At 31.9% G+C, this 22,483-nt stretch overlaps 2 protein-coding genes across 5 annotated transcripts; both read right to left on the bottom strand.

Annotated features, from left to right (window-relative positions):
• Nucleotides 1-526: 526 nt before the first annotated feature.
• LOC114731628 (thioredoxin H-type) lies at nt 527-9,632 on the bottom strand. Its single transcript, XM_028918845.1, has 5 exons — nt 9,372-9,632; nt 8,508-8,588; nt 7,710-7,832; nt 1,067-1,189; nt 527-799 (listed from the first exon to the last, which is right to left on the bottom strand). Exons 2-5 carry the CDS (start codon nt 8,526-8,528, stop codon nt 641-643), a joined length of 426 nt encoding a protein of 141 aa, XP_028774678.1. The 5' UTR covers nt 8,529-8,588; nt 9,372-9,632; the 3' UTR covers nt 527-640.
• Nucleotides 9,633-14,695: 5,063 nt separating this feature from the next.
• LOC114731699 (ubiquitin-conjugating enzyme E2 28-like) lies at nt 14,696-18,885 on the bottom strand. 4 transcript variants are annotated; one of them, XM_028918942.1, is made up of 6 exons: nt 18,364-18,451; nt 17,894-17,976; nt 17,469-17,609; nt 16,441-16,568; nt 16,231-16,335; nt 14,696-15,086 (listed from the first exon to the last, which is right to left on the bottom strand). In XM_028918942.1, exons 4-6 carry the CDS (start codon nt 16,549-16,551, stop codon nt 14,943-14,945), a joined length of 360 nt encoding a protein of 119 aa, XP_028774775.1. In that variant the 5' UTR covers nt 16,552-16,568; nt 17,469-17,609; nt 17,894-17,976; nt 18,364-18,451; the 3' UTR covers nt 14,696-14,942. The 4 variants fall into 4 exon arrangements, with proteins under 4 accessions (XP_028774775.1, XP_028774767.1, XP_028774784.1 ...); XM_028918934.1 differs by lacking the exons at nt 17,469-17,609; nt 17,894-17,976 and adding an exon at nt 18,719-18,885 and having other exon boundaries at nt 18,364-18,467; XM_028918951.1 differs by lacking the exon at nt 17,469-17,609.
• Nucleotides 18,886-22,483: the final 3,598 nt, after the last annotated feature.

The following is a 22,483-nucleotide window of genomic DNA, read 5'->3' as shown; positions in this document are numbered from 1 at the left end:
TGTTAACAACCCGAGAAGAGGTGGTTAACAACCTCAACAACGCTCCTGGCATTCCACAGAGTGAGTTGTCATGAGTACTGCTGAGGTTGTCAATCACGTCTTCTCGGGTTGTTAACAGCCACTGTTGAGATTGTAAACGAATTGCTGCAATAAAATTAGAACCTATTTACAACCTCAACAGTGGCTGTTAACAATCCGAGAAGAGGTGGTTAACAACCTCAACAACGCCCCTGACATTCCACAAAGTGAGTTGTCATGAGCACTGCCGAGGTTGTCAATCACGTCTTCTCGGGTTGTTAACAGCCACTGTTGAGATTGTAGACGAATTGCTGCAATAAAATTAACAGGGGTAAGTAGGTAATTTTATAATTAGAATTAATTACACACAGGTCCCTGGAGACTTCAGAATCATTTCGCGATTTCGAGGGACCTTTTTGATATTAATTGTGCTCTGTGAGACCTGAGTGTAATTTTCCCAAAAAAAATTACATTGATCACAAATTGCAGGGAACATGTCACATGCAAAAGATCATATTTACATGCGTGGGAAAACACAAATACAAAGTATACAGATAATCCACCAGTCGTCAAAAGAGGAGAAAACCCTTGAGTTCTTACTATTAAGAGAAGATAATCGCAATCACCATTGACTCTGGGAGCTGGAGACTGATTCAGCAACGGCATTGATCTTCTTCTGCAGCTCTGGCTTGTTGGCTCCCGCAAGTTTGTCAATCTGTTGTCCATTTTTGAGAAAGAAGAAAGTTGGAGTGGCCTTGTAGTCCCATGAAATACTAAAGTCCTGCAACATACAAAACCATGTCAAAGACTTGCAAGTCTTCACTCAAATCAGGAGTTTACAAGGTCATCTCAGAAATTTACTTCTCTTTTGATTTCTAAAAGATATCTTCGTCAACTAGCTGATGTTTGAGGAATTCCTTAACTGATGGGTGTAACTTAGAAAGAATTTATGTTTAACTTTGTCCACGAGACTAATAATATGTCACGTAAAAATCATAATTAGAAAGTCATGACATTAAAGAATGACACATGTAGCTTCATTACTTACAGCTAGTTCATCCACGTCAATTAACAAGAACATCAAAGATGGGTATTTCTCAGATAATTCGCTGTAATACGGAGCAACTGTCTTACAAGGACCACACCATGCTGCACTGAAATTTGCAATCACCTGCGGAACATACAGTTTTAGAATTAATTATGGTATCCGAAGATGAAAGGTAAAGGATTATTGAAGGAGCCAAAAACGAGTCTGAAGAAAATATACTTGCAAATCTGGGAGCAACTGAATGTTCTTACATTTCATATTGAGCAGGACAGCCCAACTTACAAATTCACACTAGTCTATGCGTGTTCAGAGAGAGTTCATAATTTGTATTTTAAAAGGTTTTATCAAACCCAATAAGAGTGAGTCAGCGGATTATCCAATGCCAATTTTGAAAAGATCATTTTATCCCTTCAGTCTTTTAATGAAACTTCGTTTTAAGTTTCTGCTTGTACCCACTGACAGACTTGGGTCCTTAAGTATTTTGGTCGATAAATTTTATAATAAGGAATTTTCCTGCAATTTTGGCTCATTTATTTCCATCACTAACATAAAACTCTAGGTCTTTGTTTTGAAGTTGGAAAATATAATTTATCTAAAACATAAAAAAATAAATTTTTTTCAACAGCAAAATTTAAAAGTTATTTATTTTTAAGGATCTCAAAGTTATAATTCACAATAATACGAATTTAAAATCCACCATCCAAACTATGAGTATTTAGCACGAAAATATGAACAAATTTACATCATAATTATAAGTGAAACTATAATTATTTAGTATCTTAAGTTTTTTGGGAATAAATAACTTCTGAATTTATTTAGTTCTTCAAATATTTTTCCAAATAATTAAATAAAGAATAATAAAGTGAGGGGGAAATGTACAAGGTAGTTATCTTTTGCATGCCATATTTCCATAGTGATCTTCGTGGTTCAACTTCAATTACCAGGTCTCTCCTAAATTCACCTAATCATCAAAATAATCACATGAAATTGTGAGAGGTTTCACTACCTCCTTAAAATGTTGGTGAACAAATTTAGATGGTTCTAGTTTCATTACAAACGAAACGTCATGAGTTTGATCCCCCCACTTCCTTATAATGTTGCTGTATCTTATGTATGAATAATATGTCTTGTTACGACGAATTTTATATTATATACCCGTTCAGTTCTAAATATAAGACTCATTTTATAGTATAATTTTTATACTGTAAAATGACTCTTATATTTAGGACTGAAAGGGTATTAAAATATTGATGATTTTATATGATATAAGCAAACACACATTAACACACATACATATTATTTTTGAGTTATATTTAAGTATTATTAACTATATAATATTTTAATAGTCGTGTTATTAAAAAAAATTTTATATTAAAACTTCTAAAACGTATCGTTGTATTTTGAAAGGTTTAAATGTTAAGACTTTTAAACGATATTTTAGTGATATGAGCAAAAATGATGTTGATATTAATTTTAATTTATTTTTCATACATAATTCTAATTTTGTTTATATTTTATTTCTAAAATGTTTATTATATATTAAAATGTGTTATAATACTAGGACAATTACAATCAGGTCCCCAAAAAAAAGATTTAATTATCTTAAAGTCTAATGACAACTGAAAAGCATGTGATAATGAGTTTTAAGATAGAAAATAACAATAGATTTATACGAGTCACTTGTCATTGAGATTTCTTAGTAATTAAATTCGTTTTTTTTTTGAAAATTTATGATAATTCTCCCTATAATATTCACATTAAAAAAAAATAACATACATATATATGTAGGCTTGCCAATTGTCCCAAGTTGACATAAACAGGGGGTAGTGGACTAGTGGCAACCACGTATGGGGAGCAATTTTCACGTGTGCGCGAGCGCATAAGACATTGTGTGAGTATCATCATCAACCTTAATTATATCGGTCAATATAATACTACCTCCGATCCTTAATATAAGATCCCGTTTGATTTTTATTTTGGTTCTAAATATAAGACCCTAATCTACTTTGTCTCTCATATTTATACATTTTTTCTAAAATATCCCTTCTAACAATGATAGTTCTAGTCAATACACTTGATTAGCAAGGATATTTTAGTAAAGACAACACCTATTTAGGACAAATAACTAACTCAACTTACTTCCTTAATCTCCTCAAATTAGTCAACTAGTTCTTATAATTAGGACCGGAGGTAGTACTGTCATATAAGATCCATCCATTTTTTCCAATTTTCTTTTTCTATGTAACCTCACATTCAATACTTAGATCAAGTTCCTTATAATCATCATGTATGTTTTTTAAATTACATATTACTACCTCCGGTCCTAATTATAAGACCTAATTGACTAATTTGAGGAGATTAAGAAAAAAAGTTAAGTTAGTTATTTGGAATAAATAGATGTTGTCTTTTCTAAAATATCCTTACTAATCAACTATATTGGCTAGAACTACAATTATTAGAAGAACTATCTTAGAAAAAAAAATGCATAAATATAAGAGACAAAGTGGATCAGAGTTTTATATTTAGGACCAAAATAAAAATCAAACGGGGCCTTATATTAAGGACTGGAGATAGTATCATGTGTTTTTTTTTTTTTTCATGTGGGTTTTGGATTAAATGATGATATGAAATTAAGACGGACAAAAAGTGTAGTCAGGGAACTTGACATAATAATTATAAAAGATGTTACCTAAATTTTATCCTAATCTCACTTGTGTTTTTCTCAAAATCATTGCACTTCCAATATGTTAGTTCGAACACATATACAATGTTTTTACCTTTTGGTGATAGCCTAGGAAAATATATTAAGAACCAAGTCCCACATTTATTGAGTAAACTCAACAATTCAATGAGTCTATGATTATTTTATTTGAAAACCAACTAATTAGCAGCAATAATTATTATTTATTGAGTAAAACTCAATAATTCAATGAGTCCATGATTATTTTATTTGAAAACCAACTAATTAGCAGCAATGATTATTCTCTTAATCTTTTTTTTTCCCCCGCCAACCTCCTCATCACTCATTATGCAGAGACGTTCATTTGTAAAAGCCAATCACTCCATACAAATGACTAAAATTTCAACGCATCTTTGCTAAACTCTTGAATTCTACCAAGCAATTATAGCAGGCATTTATTTGAATTTTACATTCAAGTTGCACTATTGCTACCTCGGTTCTTAATATAACATATTGCTTGACTTTTATTTTGGTTCTAAGTATAAGATCTCAATCTACTCTGTTTCTTATATTTATGTATTTTTTTTCTAAGATAGTCCTTATAACAATAATAGTTCTAACCAATACACTTGATTAGTAAAGATATTTTAGAAAAGACAATATCTATTTATTACAAATAACTAACTTAAGTTCTTTCTTTAATTTTCTCAAAGGGATAATTAATCCATAGCTCCTTATAGTTTCAACTAATTTTGAATAAGGTCCTTATAGTTTTTTTTTTCCTTTTTATCAGGTCCTTATACTTTCACCTATTTTTAATTAGGTCCTGATATTTATTTTTCTTTGAATCAAGTCCTTATAAGTTCACCTTATTTTTAATTAAGTCCTTGAATGTTTTATTCTTTATTTTATAAATTCTAATAGTACTATTATATAAACATAAAATAGTATATATTATTTAATATTAGTTTATAAACAATAATATTCTAAAGATATTGAATTATTATAATGATTTTAATTTTTTCAGCAAAAAAATTAATTGTTCTAAAAAAATTTTCTGAATTAATTAATTCTATTACTTTTTTATTACATAATTATTAATTTAATTTAATTATTAATATTTTATATTTCAGTATTAATCTATTTAATTAAGCTTATATTTAATTAATAAATAAAAATTAAAACTACATAGACCTGATTAAAAATTTAGTGAAATTATAAGGACTTAATTAAAAGAAAAATAAATAAAAGGACCTAATTAAAAAAAGATAAAAGTATAAGGACCTAATAAAAAGAAAAAAAAACTATAGGGACCTGATTCAAAATTTGTTGAAACTATAAGGACTTGCGGATTAATTAACCCTTTCTTAAATTAGTCAACTAGTTCTTATAAATAGGACGGAGGTAGTAATTTATAAGTGATAATTAGTGCAACTCACTTTTAAATCTTATGTAATGCACAGGAAAAGAATGTGTCTTGCAAGCATACCAAACAAAAAATCTCATTTCACTCCATTGAGTTCTTTATAAATTTTTCAAATATATAATCTGAGACTAAGAATTAATAGAGCACGCCAAAATGGAGAATTCAATGTATCTCACCATCTTTGGCATTCATTCTAGCATGCTTCTTTTGATTTTTGAAACTCTCATTATTTTAAATATAGGAGCTAATTAAGAATTAACTTTAGCATTCAATGTGAGGTATTAATCCATTTTACTTCTAATATTTATCATTTTTTCTCAAAAATAATTTATCTAACTCAATAATATAATTTAATGTTACATAAAAATATTTTAAGCAGATCAAATTATATTTATTATAATTAATTTATTTCTTTAACTTCTTTACTGTACCCAAATTGAGTAACTCTTGCCCTGTGTCCGGTATGTGCGAATTGGAAAGGAGCAAAAGGAGGGGAAAATTTTTAATAAACTTGATTTGAAAAATCTAAGAAGTGAAGTTTTAAAATTTTGATAAAGACGATATGTAAGATAATAAGGGAAGAAAATTAAATTAAAAACTTTTTATCTTATTTTTTTTAACTTTTTCAATCAAGATCATTAAAAAAAAATTTTCCCCTCTCTTTATTCGTACCAAACTGACCCCCAGGTTAAGGATCAAGAGAATATTTATTTTTAAGTACAAGCAGGCGGTGATTCGGCGCTTTTGTTGTTTGTTCAAAATCTTTTGACTTCCTCTGTCTTGGCACAACCACAGGAATTTCAGTCATCTCACCAGCTCATGCGCAGAGAGAGATTGTAAGAAAGAAAACAAAAGGCTATAACAAAAAGGCTATCTCTCTGTTTCTTCTTATCACCATCCCATCACAGGCGAAGATATAAATCTATGACTTTGAACATTATGTGAGACAGCAAGACAACAACTTTTCATATTTCCAAAACAAACGTCAATACAATGATCACAGGAGGCCCCCCCAGAAAAAATTACACTGATCACAAATTGCATGGAACACGTCACGTCACATGCAAAAGATCATATTTACATGCGTGGTAAAACACAAATACAAAGTTTACAGATAATCCACCAGTCGTCAAAAAAGGAGAAAACCCATGAGTTCTTACTGTTAAGAGAAGATAATAGCAATCACCACTGACTCTGGGAGCTGGAGACTGATTCAGCAATGGCATTGATCTTCTTCTGCAGCTCTGGCTTGTTGGCTCCCACAAGTTTGTCAATCTGTTGTCCATTTTTGAGAAAGAAGAAAGTTGGAGTGGCTTTGATGTCCCATGAAATACTAAAGTCCTGCAACATACAAAACCATGTCAAAGACTTGCAAGTCTTCACTCAAATCAGGAGTTTACAAGGTCATCTCGGAAATTTACTTCTCTTTTGATTTCTAAAAGATATCTTCGTCAACTAGCTGATGTTTGAGGAATTCCTTAACTGATGGGTGTAAATTAGAAAGAATTTATGTTTAACTTTGTCCACTAGACTAATAATATGTCACGTAAAAAAGCACACCTAGAAAGTCATGAAATTAAAGAATAACATCTTTAGCTTTATTACTTACAGCGAGTTCATCCACGTCAATTAACAAGAACATCAAAGATGGGTATTTCTCAGATAATTCGCTGTAATATGGAGCAACTGTCTTACAAGGACCACACCATGCTGCACTGAAATTCGCAATCACCTGTAGAACATACAGTTTTAGAATTAATTATGGTATCCGAAGATGAAAGGTAAAGGATTATTGAAGAAGCCAAAAACGAGTCTAAAGAAAATATACTTGAAAATCGGGGAGCAACTGAATGGTCTTATATCTCATAGGAAGCAGGACAGCCCAACTCACAAATTCACAATAGTCTATGCGTGTTCAGAGAGAGTTCATAATTTGTATTTTAAAAGGTTTTATCAAACCCCGCAAGAATAAGTCAGCGGATTATCCAATGCCAATTTTGAAAAGATCATTTCATCCCTTCAGTCTTTTAATGAAACTTCGTTTTAAGCTCCTGGTTGTATCACTTAGCAGGACATCAATACTATATCGTGATTCAGAATTAGAGCATACGCTATGTAGGCCATGTAGTTCCAAAGAAAATGCAATAATCAGATCTAATTATATTCATTTTGAAAATAATAACCAAGCTTTAAATGACGTGCAAAAGGAAATAAAGCCAGGGACATGTTTAATAGCTTCTGCATAGAATTGAGTTGGAATCACGTAACATGAACGATTGCAAACTAAAGGCAGCGAAAAGAACAAAACAGGAAAAAAGGCGCATCTCACTGACATTGACTCAGATGCAGTTATACCATCAAAGTTTGTACAGTAGCATCGGATTGCCTAGTGTGAGAGATAAAAATTACTAAGGCTATCAAATACAGAAATGCAAAGTAAGATATTGTAAGGTTCATCCAAACACACGGAAAACAAATGGTAATAAGCCTTCAAATAACCAACTGTGTTGACAAAATCTTTAGGATAGAAAACTTACAATTCTGCCATCCCTTGTTGCTTCTGCCAACTTTTGATCCCATGATTCTTTGCTGGTAATAAGTTGTACGTTTCCAGAAGCCAATTCCATATGATGATCAGAATCGTCATCCCGACCTCGAGGCTACAAGCATTACAAACATTCTCAAAAGAAAACACCACATAATGAAATAAGCAGACTGATGCACAATGAATTTTAGAAGCACTGAGGTTCTACAAACCATGCTGAACTATCATAAGCATAAACCCCTTTTCATTATTGTTCTCCTTGGAAGCATGTATTAGAGGGACAAAAAAAAGGTCAGGACTCAGGAGGATACTACATTCGCAGATGACCAAAGTTTTAAGCTACAGTTGGCATACTATTGAATCATACCGATTCAGTAGGTTTCCCTGCAATCACTGAAATATCACGCGCGTAAAGTTTCAGGTGAATGGCATTTGTAGCCTTTTGAGTGGATGAATAACCTAGAAAGTTGCATTTAAGAACTCTAGGATTAAGAGTGGACATCCATCTGACAATATCTACTTTCAGACAAAGAGTTGCGCATATCTGCTTTCAGCCAAAGAGTTGCGCACATGCACACATTGCAAGAAAACTCATTCTTGAGCTAAAAATTAACCTCAGCTCCAGCACTCAGAATTTGCAGCCATATTCTAAATTGATGACTTTCATAGCAGGAATATGCAGTTCGATGAAGATAAAATTTCATCATCACAATCAAAAGAGAGGTGCAAAAGCCATTAGCTCTTTAAATTTTCATTACAATGGTTTTGATTGATATTTTTATATGCTCACCTTACAGAGGCAAAGCCCCATACTTAGTTCCAGAGGATGAACTTGTAACCTTCAACGTCGAATTGGTATAATAGCTGAAGCCTGAAATGAGAAAACCACCAATCTCAGAAACTCATTTCCAAAGTCCTTCAAACTAAAGGACGAAGTACAGCAGCAGAAATGTTACAGATCGACTATTCAATTCATGCAATACTCAATTGCCAGTCAGCCTGCAAATCACACCAACAACGCAGTAAAAGAGAAATGGAACTTTTTTTAACTGCAAGGTGTTAATTAGAAACCTCAGTGATTCTCACTTGCTTCTATAAATGTAATCCGGGACCAGATTCAGAAATGACTTCCTTACATGCAAGGAATCATAAACTAGTGGAAATTAGAAATAAGAGGCCTCACAAACATACATCAAAACAGGAATTTTAGCAGAGCTAAATTCATGCAATTTTCAACACTTGTCAAGTAGAAAACAAATGAAACAGCGTCTTCAAGTATTGAAAAATGAAACAAGAGTAAGGAAAAGTGAAAAGGGGACAGGTGAAAAGAGGCAGATGAAAAATTGAAAAGCGTATTCTGGCGTAATTCGCCATACATGTTTGGTTACATATTAATGAATTTTTAAGTGTTTTCCAAAATCACAAAGTAAAAGATTTTAGATGCATGGGCTACTCCATCCACCCCTTCGCCAATCCAGTCCGGAAAAATCGTTATAAGCAATAAAAGAATTGACAATAAAAACGAAAGTTCCATTCACACTAGGAATCTAAAGTTGCATGCTTTCTATCCATTTTGATCGACAATTAAACGAAACACTAAAGAGAAACAAAAATGAAACAAATAAACTTGTAAGAAAACGCACTGAAGAATTACCTGTGAATAGCGATGGATCTGATTGTGATTCCCAAACCCGAAGCAGAGAAAGAGCGAAAACCTAATTATAAGATTCGAGGAAGAATCCCAGCAAAATCTGAAACTACACTAGCTCGGAGAAGAAGGAAATGAAGAAAAGTTCCTTTAATAGCTTCCGAGACCAAAAGGGGGAAAAATAATAACTTTGGCTTGGATATCTCATAAGAATAACATGAGTTTTATGACAGCCCTCAAACTTTGAACGGAGACCACTTATAAAAGGGACATGGCACCAAAGTCAGAAAGATAATCTTCGGATGCCCAAAGTGCCCTTGAGCGTTTGGAAGGAGGGGGAAGCAATCGGAGGACATTTTGGGAAAAACAGCTTTGACGTGGTGGAGGAGGTAGTGATGGAGATGGTGATGTCAGAGAAGTGGTGCGGTTAAAACAATAGCATTTAGGACGAAGTGGGAATGAAAGACCCAGACGTTGACGGAGAAACCTATGTTCATACGAGGTGACTTCTTCGATGGTTCTTCTTCCAGTGTTCTTCTCTCGGGCGAGAAGATGCCTTATTTTTATTTTCGAAAAATTTCATTTAAAGGTCACAGAACATAATTAACTTCAAAGAGTTTTCAAAACTTCCTGAAACTTCCCATAGAATCAAGGAGCAAACTGATATTAATGCCACAAAGAAAATGACACTATTACGCCTCATGTGAAAGCATGTAGGAGAGCCCATTTACAAATGGGACTAGACAATTTGTAACATACATACATTTATTTACAACTGAAATTAGTCAGTTTACATGTCACCTTTTTAATCTGAAAAAGGTGTTCGTGAGTGAATAAACGTAAGAGAACTCATTTACAAATGAGATTTGTCAATTTGCAACATACATACATTTATTTACAACTGAAATTAATCCATTTACATGTCACCCTGCAATAAGTATTATAAAGGGTAATAACGTCATTTTCTTTGTGCAATTAATATCAGTTTGCCCCTTGGTCTTGCAGTGAAATTTCAAAAAAATTTTGGAGGCTCTTTGAAATTAATTATGTACTGCAGTCCTTAAATGAAATTTTTCCTTTTATTTTTTTGATGAAAAGAGACACCTTATTTAAAACAAAATACTCCTTCAATCCTAAATATAAAACTCATTTTGTAGTTAAATTACACTACAAAATGGGTTTTATAAATAGTTTTGGAAAAATTACTTAAACATATTAAATACATAAAAAAATATATTTTATTTTATAAAAATATCTTTACTCGTGAAAAAAGTCATGGGATGCGTAATGAATAATTAATTTAGTGATATAATATGTGATTAAGGAGAATAAAAATGAAAGAAGTTGGCTAAAATTTCAGATAAAAAATTTGATTGCACCCACAATCTCACAAAAGGCTTAAATGAAATATTTGGTGTCATTTGGTTTTTAAGCATAATTCTCTCTTGTACAAAGCTGAGCATGAGGTGTAATTAATTTATGACTAACAAGACCTTTCTCAATAGATAGACAAATTGACTATTGATGATAAATTAAATCGTATTTATATCTACTCTTGACTTTAGTTAATAAAAGCATCAATGATGCACTTTTATATATAACGCCTAGATCTAGTTGTATTGAATTTTAATTTGGGAGGATCACTAAAAGTTGATTCAATTGATAAACGTAACATTTATATCTAACAAAGGCAGAAAGTAGTCTTATTAGTTTCGACCAAAAAAAAAGAAGTAATCTTATTACTTAGGGGGGTTTGAAAATCCTCATAAATACTTTTTTAAAAAAATAATTTCATCTCATGTTTACCTCAAACTTCGTAAATTTACTTTCAAAAAGCTAATATGAATACTCATTAGATAATGACTTTATTGACAATTAACTTGTTGGTGCTTCTTCAAGTATTTTTTGAATTTTAAGAGCTCATTTTGATTTTATGATAAGTTTTCAAAATTTAACTCATCTAATTTTTTTTAATAAAATAATAAAAGGTTTAATATTAATGTAAGTCTCTATAATTTGATCAAATTTTGATTTTAAATTACGTCCTTTGATCCATAAAGTTTCATAATATGTTTTTATATTTTTAACAAGTTTTAATTTTAATTTTAATTTTCATATCTAAACTCGGATGAAATATTTATGAAATTATAAAGAATAAAATCATCAATTTGGAATTTGGGGAGCAGGAGAACAAGAAAATGACAAAAAGACACCACGTCAAGTGGCGTCACGTGGAATTCGTGCTCAATTGCGTTCATACCAACGAACCAACCACCTAGTTGCTTCATCAAACCAGGTCAAAATATTTTTTTAAAAAAAATAAAATTTAAAAGTTGCTTTCTACTATCTAGTTTTGTTGTGATGTTTACCCCAAGAGATTAGAGAACAATCTTTCAAGAATCTTGTCAATAAAACATAGTACTCTCTGTGAGCTCTGGTTCTAAATATAAAATCTTTTTATAATATAATTATACTACAAAATAGTTTTTTATTTAGGAGTGAAGGAGTAATTTCTAATGAACACTCCCACCATCCTATATTTCTATTTATAAGATAAAAAGTGTATTTTTTACATTAATGTACAATTATACTATTCAGTTATGATTCATGGATATAAGCCATTTAAGCATAGAATGTATACCTCCCATGCTTAATATAAGTTTCAGTTGCATAATTAAAAAAGATTAAAAAAAATTACTAAATTACTTTAAAGTATTTATATTTATTGTTTTTCTATAAATTAATTTGATTTCCTTATAAATTGATATATATAATCTAATAATACATATAACTATTTTAGAGAGATCATGTAACATTACTATAATTAAAAAATTTAGTAACTTTCTTTAATCTCTCCAAATCAGTTAACTAAGTATTATATTAAGTATCAAAAATAGTACTCCTCTTGTCCTTAATATAAGGCCCATTTAACTAATTTGATTAGATTAAGGAAGTTAGATAAGTTAGTTTTTTATAAGAAAAGTGACACATTTTTCCTAAAACACCATAATCATCTTTCTTAATACCTCATCTCCCTCTTCTACTTGATTATGGTTGAGAGAATATCTATAAGGGTAATTTAGAGAAAATTGATAAATATGAGAAATGAGTTATATATTTAGGACCAAAACCAACTCAAGAATTTGGTCCTATATTGAGGACCGGAGGAGTACTAAAAAGGAGTAAGATCCCTCGTTTCTTATTATAAGAGATAAATAACTAAATTACGTTGATAAAAAAACAGTTAAAATTAGTTGAGGACAATTGATGTGTAAAAAGTACAATGTTTTTTTCCAATAATACCCCCATTAATAAGGAGAGAGTATGAGAGAGAACAATTAAATTATTAAAAGAAAGAGAAGTGGGAGGGAGAGAGAGTATGAGTTGGAGACAAAATAAATAGGAGTAAAATATGAAATCAATACAAAAAAATAGAAACAACTTTTAAGTGTCTCTTATATATGAAAACATACCATAAGCATCAAATGTCTCTTATAATAAGGAGTAAGATTTAAAATCTAATTTTTTTTAATCCCAATGACATATATTAAAAGTGCCTTATTAATCCTGCCAGCACCTTAACCGGTTTCTCACCACCCCCCATGATTCTTACTCACTCTATTTCTTTTTATAAGCAATTTGCACTTATTTATTATTTATTTTAATACTCAATATATTTATTATTTTATTTCCCAAACCATCATCTCTCTATCACACATTTTCTCTCTTTCATAATTTTTTTATTATAATAATTTTTTTATTCTCTTTATGATACTCTCTCTCCCATAAATAAACATATTTTGGAGAAAAAACTTCTAATTTCCACACGTTTATTATCTTTAACCAATTTTAATTAATTTTTTGATCTACATAGTAAAGTCAAATGTTCCGTACAAAAAAAAAGAGGGATAGAAGCCATTGTACTAGAATTTTTTTGTTCCTTTTTATAAGAACTTTTGATAGTTTTAGTGAGAGAATAGAGATTAATATGATGTTAAACTTTAATGTAATTAATGAAAGTAATATTAAAAATCACTTAAGTTTTAATGTTTTGAACTGTTTTTATTTATATGTGTCAATTATTTTTTTAAGCAAGGTATGAGTGTTTTAGTTGGTGAGCTCTTACAACGAGGAAAAGATGGAGTATAATTGGTTTTTCTCAAACACATGAGGAAAAAAAAATGTTGGCCACAAAAAATAATCTAACATATTTGAAAAAAATTTAAAATTCACTCTTGACGTATGTTAAGCTTTTATAGATGTGCAAAAAAAAACACGTTGAAAGAATTTTTCCGCTTCTAGCCTAAGGCGGCTTGAATTCAGGTCATTAATATTAATATTGACTATTATACAGTTCTCAATGAAAGAAAAAAAAAGAAGAAGGACAGTACAAGAAAGTAAACTTTACACGAAAAAGCCACATGTAATTAAATTCAACAATATTCAAATCTAACTCAGGTGTCAAATATCACATTGGTATCTATAGTACATGTACACATAAAAATTAAAGGAAAAAACACCTTCTCAACAAATTATACTTATAAATAATACTCTTTTAGTCCTATTTATATGGCAGAAAAAAGATAATTTTTGGACCTATTTATAGAGCACTAAGAAATTTTTTTTGTATGAGTGTGCAAATTTAACCCTTATTTATTATCATGTTGATTTTATTTACATAAAGTATAATATATATTAAATAGGAATAAAGATGGAAAGTTGTTAAATTTTCAATGAGAGTTAATAAAATTTAAAATTTTTCTTAATTTATGTGACACATGCTGGAAATGATTTATAAATAGCATAAAAAAAGTATCATTTAAGAAAATCACCATGACATCTCTAAATAAGTATAATCACAAAAATTTCAATAACAAGTTATCGGTGTGGATTTTATTATCATTTCTTACGTTAAAATTCATTATTCGCCTCCCTTAAAACCACGTAGTGATTTTTCCTATAATTTATTTCAAACCTTGGACAACTTTCGTTAGATTTTCAACATAAACCATTTTAAAGAACATATTTTATTATCACCCTCCTACCTTCATCATAGGGTACAACTTCTATAAATTTAGTGCCCACATGAACAGGACACTTTTCTAAAATTCTAAAAATAATTAATAAATTTTCTAAAACACCCCTAATAAATGATTAAAAAGACTGAGAATTTACATTTTAAAAACATTTTAAGTTGAAAAATTGATGACATCTATTTAAGGGACAAATTGCAAAGAAGGAAAAATATTTTAAGACACCAGCCAGACTTCACTGTTTTCTTAGCATCTTTGATTAGATAAATTGTGCCTTCCAATTAGGAAGAGAAGGGAGAAAGAAAGAGAAATCATTCAACATTAATTAGATATGAGAGATATTCCGTGAGTAACAAGGTTTATAGCATGATACAAATAACACCTTGTTTGAGTCTTTGTATCATGATATAGCATCGCAGAAGTTAAACAAAAGTAGCTTGTCAAGATTAAGTCACCACCATCCCTCCCCACAAAATAACCAACACAAACTCACAAAAGCTTTCCATAGATGCCATCCAATGTGCAAGGTCTAAAATACTACAAATTAGCCCATGGCATACTTCTGAGTCCAGCTGCGGGCAGTGGCTTCGTACTTGGCCCGGTCAGTTTTGTAAATGTGAGCAATCTCTGGTACAAGAGGATCGTCAGGATTTGGATCTGTCAACAGCGAGCAGATCGACAGCAATACCTGGAAAGAGCAAGATATGGTTTGAAATCTCAAGATCATCACATTCCTGATGGCGAAATCAAGAAAATTGATAAGGTCAAACTAAACAAGATTTTGGACAAAAGCGAAGTCAACCTGTGTCTTGTGAGCAATTGAGTATGAGTTCTAAAAGGTAGCAGATTACTTAACAGAGAGACTAGGACCAATATTTATACATGAAAAAGGCTAGTTAAGCATTTTTCTTGCTCACATATAATAGGGAAAAAAGCCATAAGCAGTAACAAAGTTCGGGAAAAAGACTATTCTAGAGCTGACGGACCGCTCCTGAAAAAGAAACTAATAACCCTGGTACCCACAACAAATATTAAGCAACAGGTGAGTATTAATATTCTTCAAGAATCCAGACTGCACTTCCTGATCAAGTAAAAATAACAAACCAGTATCCATATTATGTTTGCTGTTTCAATTGAAAAAATCGTTTTCATCAATTAGACTGACAAAGGGCTTCTTTTGTAGATGCATGATCACAGCTGAAAATCGCTACCAAAGAGACAGTTTTCCAGTTATAGGTCACTTTTAGAAGGTAAGCAGTATGAATAAGTCGTTTCAATGAGCAAAAGGTCACCTTCTAAGAATTCTGAGAATTTCCAATAAACTGCAGCCACCCCCCTCACACTAATAAAAGGACTCAGGCCCATTTGGCTTAGCATTAAGGAAAAGGATTCATTTTCCATCACACAGCAATTGGGATATGAAATACGTATTATATCCCTGTAACTATTACTTAACAACAATAATTTATTTTTATTATTAATTTTTATCTAGTGCCACATACGACATTTCAAATTACAAAAGTTGTTTCCCTTTTCCATTATTCTGCAAACCAAACCAAACGGGATCTATTAATCTAGGGTAAGTAAAAGTATCTTCCCCAACACATTTAATCCTTTTGTATCATAGGTCTGTAAGTTTTGCCATCAAAGGATACTCGTATCAATATAGCAGAGAGATCATTAACGATAAATTGTTAATTTTCCCGCCCTTTGACACTTGAGTAGCATGACTTGTTGCAATTCTTTTATGAAACATGTTATATTTAATGCTTCAGCGAGGCTCACATATTCCATATGCAGGAATTATATATTTAATGGAGAGAAAGGCAAACCTTAGAGATCGTAAGGGCAGGGCTCCATTGTTCCTTCAGGATATCAAGACAAATACTACCATTGCTATTAATGTTTGGATGGAAGACCTTGGTCCTAAACGCAACCTGGATGAATAAGGTCATGAGATCTCAAGACCATTTAAGAAATCAAATAAATCAATGCACAGACATGATAGCACGATGCCATAGTGCCTACAAAACATAATTTACCTTAGGGGGCTTGAAAGGATAATCTGGAGGAAAATGGATCGTAACTAGAAATACACCTCCAGCATATGGGCTATCAGCAGGGCCCATGATGGTTGCTTGCCAATGAAACATATCTTCAGCAACTGGACCTGTTTTGAATAGAGTATTGAGAAAACTATGAAATTCAACATGAGCATACCCAGTGCTGCAAGCATCGATATGATGATTGTATTATCTAATCTAAGAGACATAATTTTTTATTACTATCAGTTTCATTTTTTTTTTTTCCTAAGAGGAGGTCACTATTGTAAAATAGACATACTCCTCCTGACTACAGAGCCTTGAAACAACGCCCATGTAAGGGGTTGATTTCGGCTCTGGACTGACAAGGAGGAAAAGAATGGAGTCTCCAGTAAGTTTTGACCACTTCATGCCAGATTATGTATAATTATCTCAAGCAGTTAGACACCTTTTGTCCATAAACCTCCAGTAGAAACTTACAGTCATCAATAAGATTAGCATCAGAATGAGAAGATAACCAGTTTAACTAAGGCTAATGCACAGTAACACTTAAAGCTGCTGCCGCTAGTTACTTTGCGAAGCAAATTCAACAGATTAAGGTTTAAACCATCCTTTATTTCCCACACCACACCACAGCTAACAAACTCAAACAAAAACAATTTCTGAAGTATATCTCGAGAATCCCTCAGCCAAACTACCTTTGATCAAACCTCTTCAGTTGTTTATACCAGGAATTTAGGGTGTCCCACAGAAGAGCGAGGTGCATTGATGTTTAACATGTGTAAGAAATAATTTATGAATTTTAAAGATTTACAGTTGATACAAGACCGCAACTCTATGCTTTTGCTAGATAGCAAACTTAATTTCAAGAATCCTTCGGCTTTCTGTGGAGGGTATACTCACCATTAAGAAACAACCAAATATGTATTCATAAATAGGGTCATGAATATGGTTGCCTCTCCAACGACTGGAGCATAACAATCATAAAGATTTCAATTTTCACTCCATAGTTAAGGATCAAAATTTCCCCCACGCTGAAGATTTCTCCAAATTATGATTTAGGAGACCAGAAAAACCTGATCAAGATAAAATATCTTGAATCCCACTCTGCTCTCAATATCAAGTATGTCAGCCTTCATAGTAACACTAAATTCAAGTTCAACTTGGGGCTTTGATGTGACAAGCACCCATAAGAGAGATCGGATATGCAGAGCACAATACAAATACATTAGTTATGTAATCAAGATTTTAGTTTAAGAGAACCTAATTGTAAAAGTGCATTAAGTTCTAACCATAGGAAGCGAAAATTAAATCTGCAGTATAAATATCAACCTGCAATGATATATTCATCATCTTCAAATACATTATCTTACAACAAGCTATGCATACATAGAGGCCAAGAATGTGATATAATGTAAGGCTATAACTAGTAGTGAACAGCTGAGCTGAAAACCTGAAGATCAGAAGCTGATCTCTAATAAAACAATCTTTACTGGCAGTGCTAACCAGAATTAGACATACACCCTGTGCTGACAACTGAGGGATGGTCATGAACAAAAAACACGTGAGTGACACATAAGAGCTTTCCATGACACAGAAAGGAAATACCTGCCCTATAGTTTGAATCACAAAATGGCAGAGATCGAATTTGCAAACCAATAAGCAAATTCATGTCAACCTGAAACTGAAACTTCAGTCTATAATCAAATGCGCGTTACAGACAAGTCTATAGCATGTTATCGGCTAACTTACTATATACTCTGAGCATTATAGGTTCACTAAATCCCAGCAATTAGTGGAAATCAGAAACACCCAAAATCCAGCCATCTTAGAATGTAGAATGCATCTAAAGAAGGTGCATACACAAATGAAAGTGTAAAGTGTAAACAAATAATGATGCAAAAAGTCACATTGTTCTAGAACCTGCGCTGCATGACGTGGGTGGATCTTTCTGCAAGTCCTTAAGCTCCTTCAAGATGCGCTTCGAAGCCATGTCACTTCCTCCAACCGATGGACAGAATCACCACCTACAGAAAAGAAAGTGTTTCCATTTTTAGTCTAACCAAACATCCAGTCATCGCAACAAGTCAGATACAAGATACTTTATCACAAGACGTGAAGCGATCGTGCAAAAACGAAACAAGCAACAACCCCAAGAGCTATAGATCACAGAAATCATAGGGTATGCGAAAGGGAGGGAAGGCTAGAGAGGTTATAAATATACTCGTCTGGGGAATAAAGGACATGGGGAAGAAGCGGGAGGAGGAAAAACTCATACCTGAAAAAGAGCAAATTGAGAGGCGAAGCTGGAAGAAACAGCTTCGAGGAGCGAGGGATTCACAAGTCCCGTGGCCGCCCAGGCTCAAGAAACCTACAGGTTTCTCTCACCTCTCAAGAGCCCTCCCTGCGAGATTGCTGATACCGAAAGCTTACAGACGAAGCCCTTCTTCGATTTTAAATGAAGGCAAGGAAAAGTCAAATGACACCCTTATCCATTCCTTTTTGTATTATTCCACTTCTTGTCCCATCCTTGTGACATGAACATACTTTTTTTTTAAGTCATATTTATAAATCATTTCCAGTATATTTTATAGAGTAGAAAGAAATCTTAAATTTTATTAAGTTTTATTTAAAATTTAATAATTTTTTGATTTTATCTCTATTTAATATACTCCTCCGGTCCTTATTATAAGATCCAATTTGACTTTTTATTTGGTCTTAATTATAAGACCCAATCCATTTTCTCTTTTATATTTATGTATTTTTTTTCAAGATAATCCTTTTAATAATGATAGTTTTAGCCAATATACTTAATTAGCAAGGATATTTTAGGAATAACAACACTTATTTATTATAAATAACCAGTTTAACTTATTTCCTTAATCTCCTCAAATAAGTCAATTGGGTCTTATAATTAGGACCGGAGGAGTATATTATATCTTATATAAACAAAATCAACATAATAAAAAATAAGGAGAAAATTATACATTTATATAAAAAATTTCTCTAAATTCCCTATAAATAGGACTAAAAAAATATTTTCTTTTTTACCTTACAAATAAGAGCAGATGAGTAAGTATTTATAAGTACATTTATAGAAATCTTCTTATATATTTCCTCACTAATTACTTATAGGCCCTTAATCTTTCCTAAAAATCTTCTGTGATTTTTTTTTCCTCCCGAGTTTTACCCAACTCTAGGTTAAAAAAATCCCCTAACTAGAAATATTTTACCCCATTATCTAGTTTTTTTTCCTTCCATTATTAAAAAAAAAGGGAGTTTTTCTGGATGATTTATAAATAATACGATTTTTATTTTTGTTACCAGTTTCATAACTTTTATTGATTTAATCTAAAACAGTTCTTTCATCAAAATGAAATTTCCAAATTTGGATGAAATGACATTACTATCCCTCACTTAATGAGAAAACGTCAAACTGTGGCTTTTGATGCTCAGAAGAACACAACCATCGAGTCGAGGTTTTATAATAAAATAATACAAGATAACATATTCGTATAATTAAGTTTTGAGATGAGGAGAATCCCACAACAAAAATTTTAAAATTACCAAATTCAGAATCAGAAGATATGATAACAACATTTTAATAAATATTAGCAACATTAAACTTACTAATAGTAAGGATTCTTGATTCAATTATTTGGAACTGGACAAATAAGAGGAATTATTTATATTTAGGATTTAGTAATCCTGGCAAAAAATGATTTAGTAATTACTACCTCCGCTCTTAATTATAAGAGTTTGTTAACTAATTTGAGAACATTAAAGAAATAAGTTAAGTTAGTTATTTATAGTAAATAAATATTGTTTTTCCTAAAATATCCTTACTAATCAAGTGTATTGATTAGAAATACTATTATTAGAAGGATTATTTTGGAAAAAAATATAAATATGAGAGACAAAGTGGATTAGAGTCTTATATTTAAAATTAAAATAAAAATCAAATGAAGTCTTATGTTAAATATCAGATATAGTATTAATTAGTAATTTTGTTTCAGTTGGTTATATTACTAGTTTGAATCCCGATATGTTAGTGGATGAAAAATTTATAAGCTCTGTGAATAATCTAAGACTAAAAGAATGCTTTGGACTTGTCTCAACTAAAAACTAAAAAATGTTTGGATAGAAACCAAATCATAATTTTAAAAATATTATTTCTGGTTTTAATTATAAGATCTAGTTGACTAATTTGAGGAGATTAAGAAAAAACGTTAAATTAGTTATTTGTAATAAATAGTGTTATCTTTCCTAAAATATCCTTACTAATCAAGTATATTGGTTAGAACCACTATTGTTAGAAGGACTATATTAGGAAAAATATATAAATGTGAGAGACAAAATGAATTAGAATCTTATATTTAGAATCAAAATAAAAATAAAATAAAGCTTTATATTAATGACGAGAGGTAGTCATTTTATATATACAGCATATATATGGAGAAATTTTTCTTAGTGTACGGAAGAGTGTTTTATTTTGATGTCCAAACGCCCCTCATCACACCTAAACTTTTAAAAGCCAAACCAAAACTGAGAGTTTCGGGTTTGTGTTTGGTGATCGTATGGAAGGCGTTTGACTTCACCGCCCGTGGGGACATTAGTTAGTACGTTGCCTGACGTCGCCTCGTCCTAATTGCGCCCTGGCGAGAAGCTGGTTGGGTTTAGCGGCTTGAGGTTTTCCTCCTACTTAAACCTTTGTCTCCGATGGCTTGGTGAACCAGAAATCGTGTTGAAGCTTCGCATAAGGCTTTTGTCCGTTTCTACTGCCAGGTTCGGCGATTTGTGTGTTTTCTTCCAAAAAATCTCGTTAATTTAATTTAATATAGATGATCCTCATTTTATATGAAGTAGCCATCTCTGTTAAATATCGTCAGTAGCATTTTATTCACTAACTCATGGCCTCGTCGAATTTTGTCTTCTACAGCGGCTTCAACCTCTTGTTCTCCTCTGCCTTGGCATCTTCTAGGGCATGAGGAAGAAGTTCTCTCTTTTCATCATCGTAGCCTGCCCCTTGCTAAAATTAAAACTCCAGTAACTTTTATTTTTGTAAAAAAAAAAAATCAGCTTTAACGACGTTGCTCTTTTTACATATACGTCTGCCATGCGGTGCCTTGTCATCACTTCCGTTAGCAACTTTTCTTTGAAGTACTGAAAGCCAACATCCATGACCTGCCTCTTCTCCGTCTGGTCGTGTCTGTTCACTCTCTGCTTACGGGTTAGAGATTTTGTGATGAAAGCTAGTTCTTCGCAGCTCTGCTGTGTTTTTCGTGGATTGAGATGGGACGGGGATGAGAGATATTTAAGATTTTAATTTTCAAATAAATTAACAGTGTTAAAGAGAGGGTTACTGATTACTCTATATTACAGATGCGTAAAAAAGGATAATGGCAAGTTTTGTCGTTTCGAAGAGACATTGCACCATATTTTGTGCTCAATTGCTTGGTACACAATCCGATGGTGCAAATAAAATTTGCTCTTTTATTTATCCCAAATTGTAGGCTATCATATTCCTCTATCTCATTAATCTGTCTATGGACTTGTTGTACCTTACAACTATCCAGAAGTTCTTCAGTTCTGTTTTGTGGATTTTATTGCCTTGTATTAGAAACAAATTGTTCAATTTTCGTGGAATGCTGCAAAGGTATTGATCTTTTAAGGTTATTGAGGAATCCCAGTTAAATGACTTGATATTAAAAATGAGAAAATTAATTCTGCTAGTGGATTGCTAAATTGTATGTTCCATATTCTCAAGAGTTATGCTTGGAAACATCATTAATGATTTACGCGGTGACCAAATTTTTGAATTTACAGCGTTCTCATGGAATGCTCGTCATCATGAAGAGAGTTACTAGAGAGGTTGACATATGCGAGCTTTTACACTTTATCAGAATGTTTCCCTTTGATATTGACCGCTTGAGATAATTCACTCTGCTTCATTCTAATCTGCTAATTAATTCTTATCCAAATGCTTAGTTTGGTGTGGAGTTAGTAGCGGCAAAGCAAACCAAATTGTTGCTTACAAAAAAAT

This window comes from Neltuma alba, unplaced genomic scaffold (assembly GCF_004799145.2).
Source record: "Neltuma alba isolate B1F8T4 unplaced genomic scaffold, ASM479914v2 tig00002539_pilon, whole genome shotgun sequence".
Taxonomy (NCBI): Eukaryota; Viridiplantae; Streptophyta; class Magnoliopsida; order Fabales; family Fabaceae; genus Neltuma; species Neltuma alba.
Note: the sequence above shows the minus strand (reverse complement) of the source record. Positions and strands in the feature narration are given on the sequence as shown.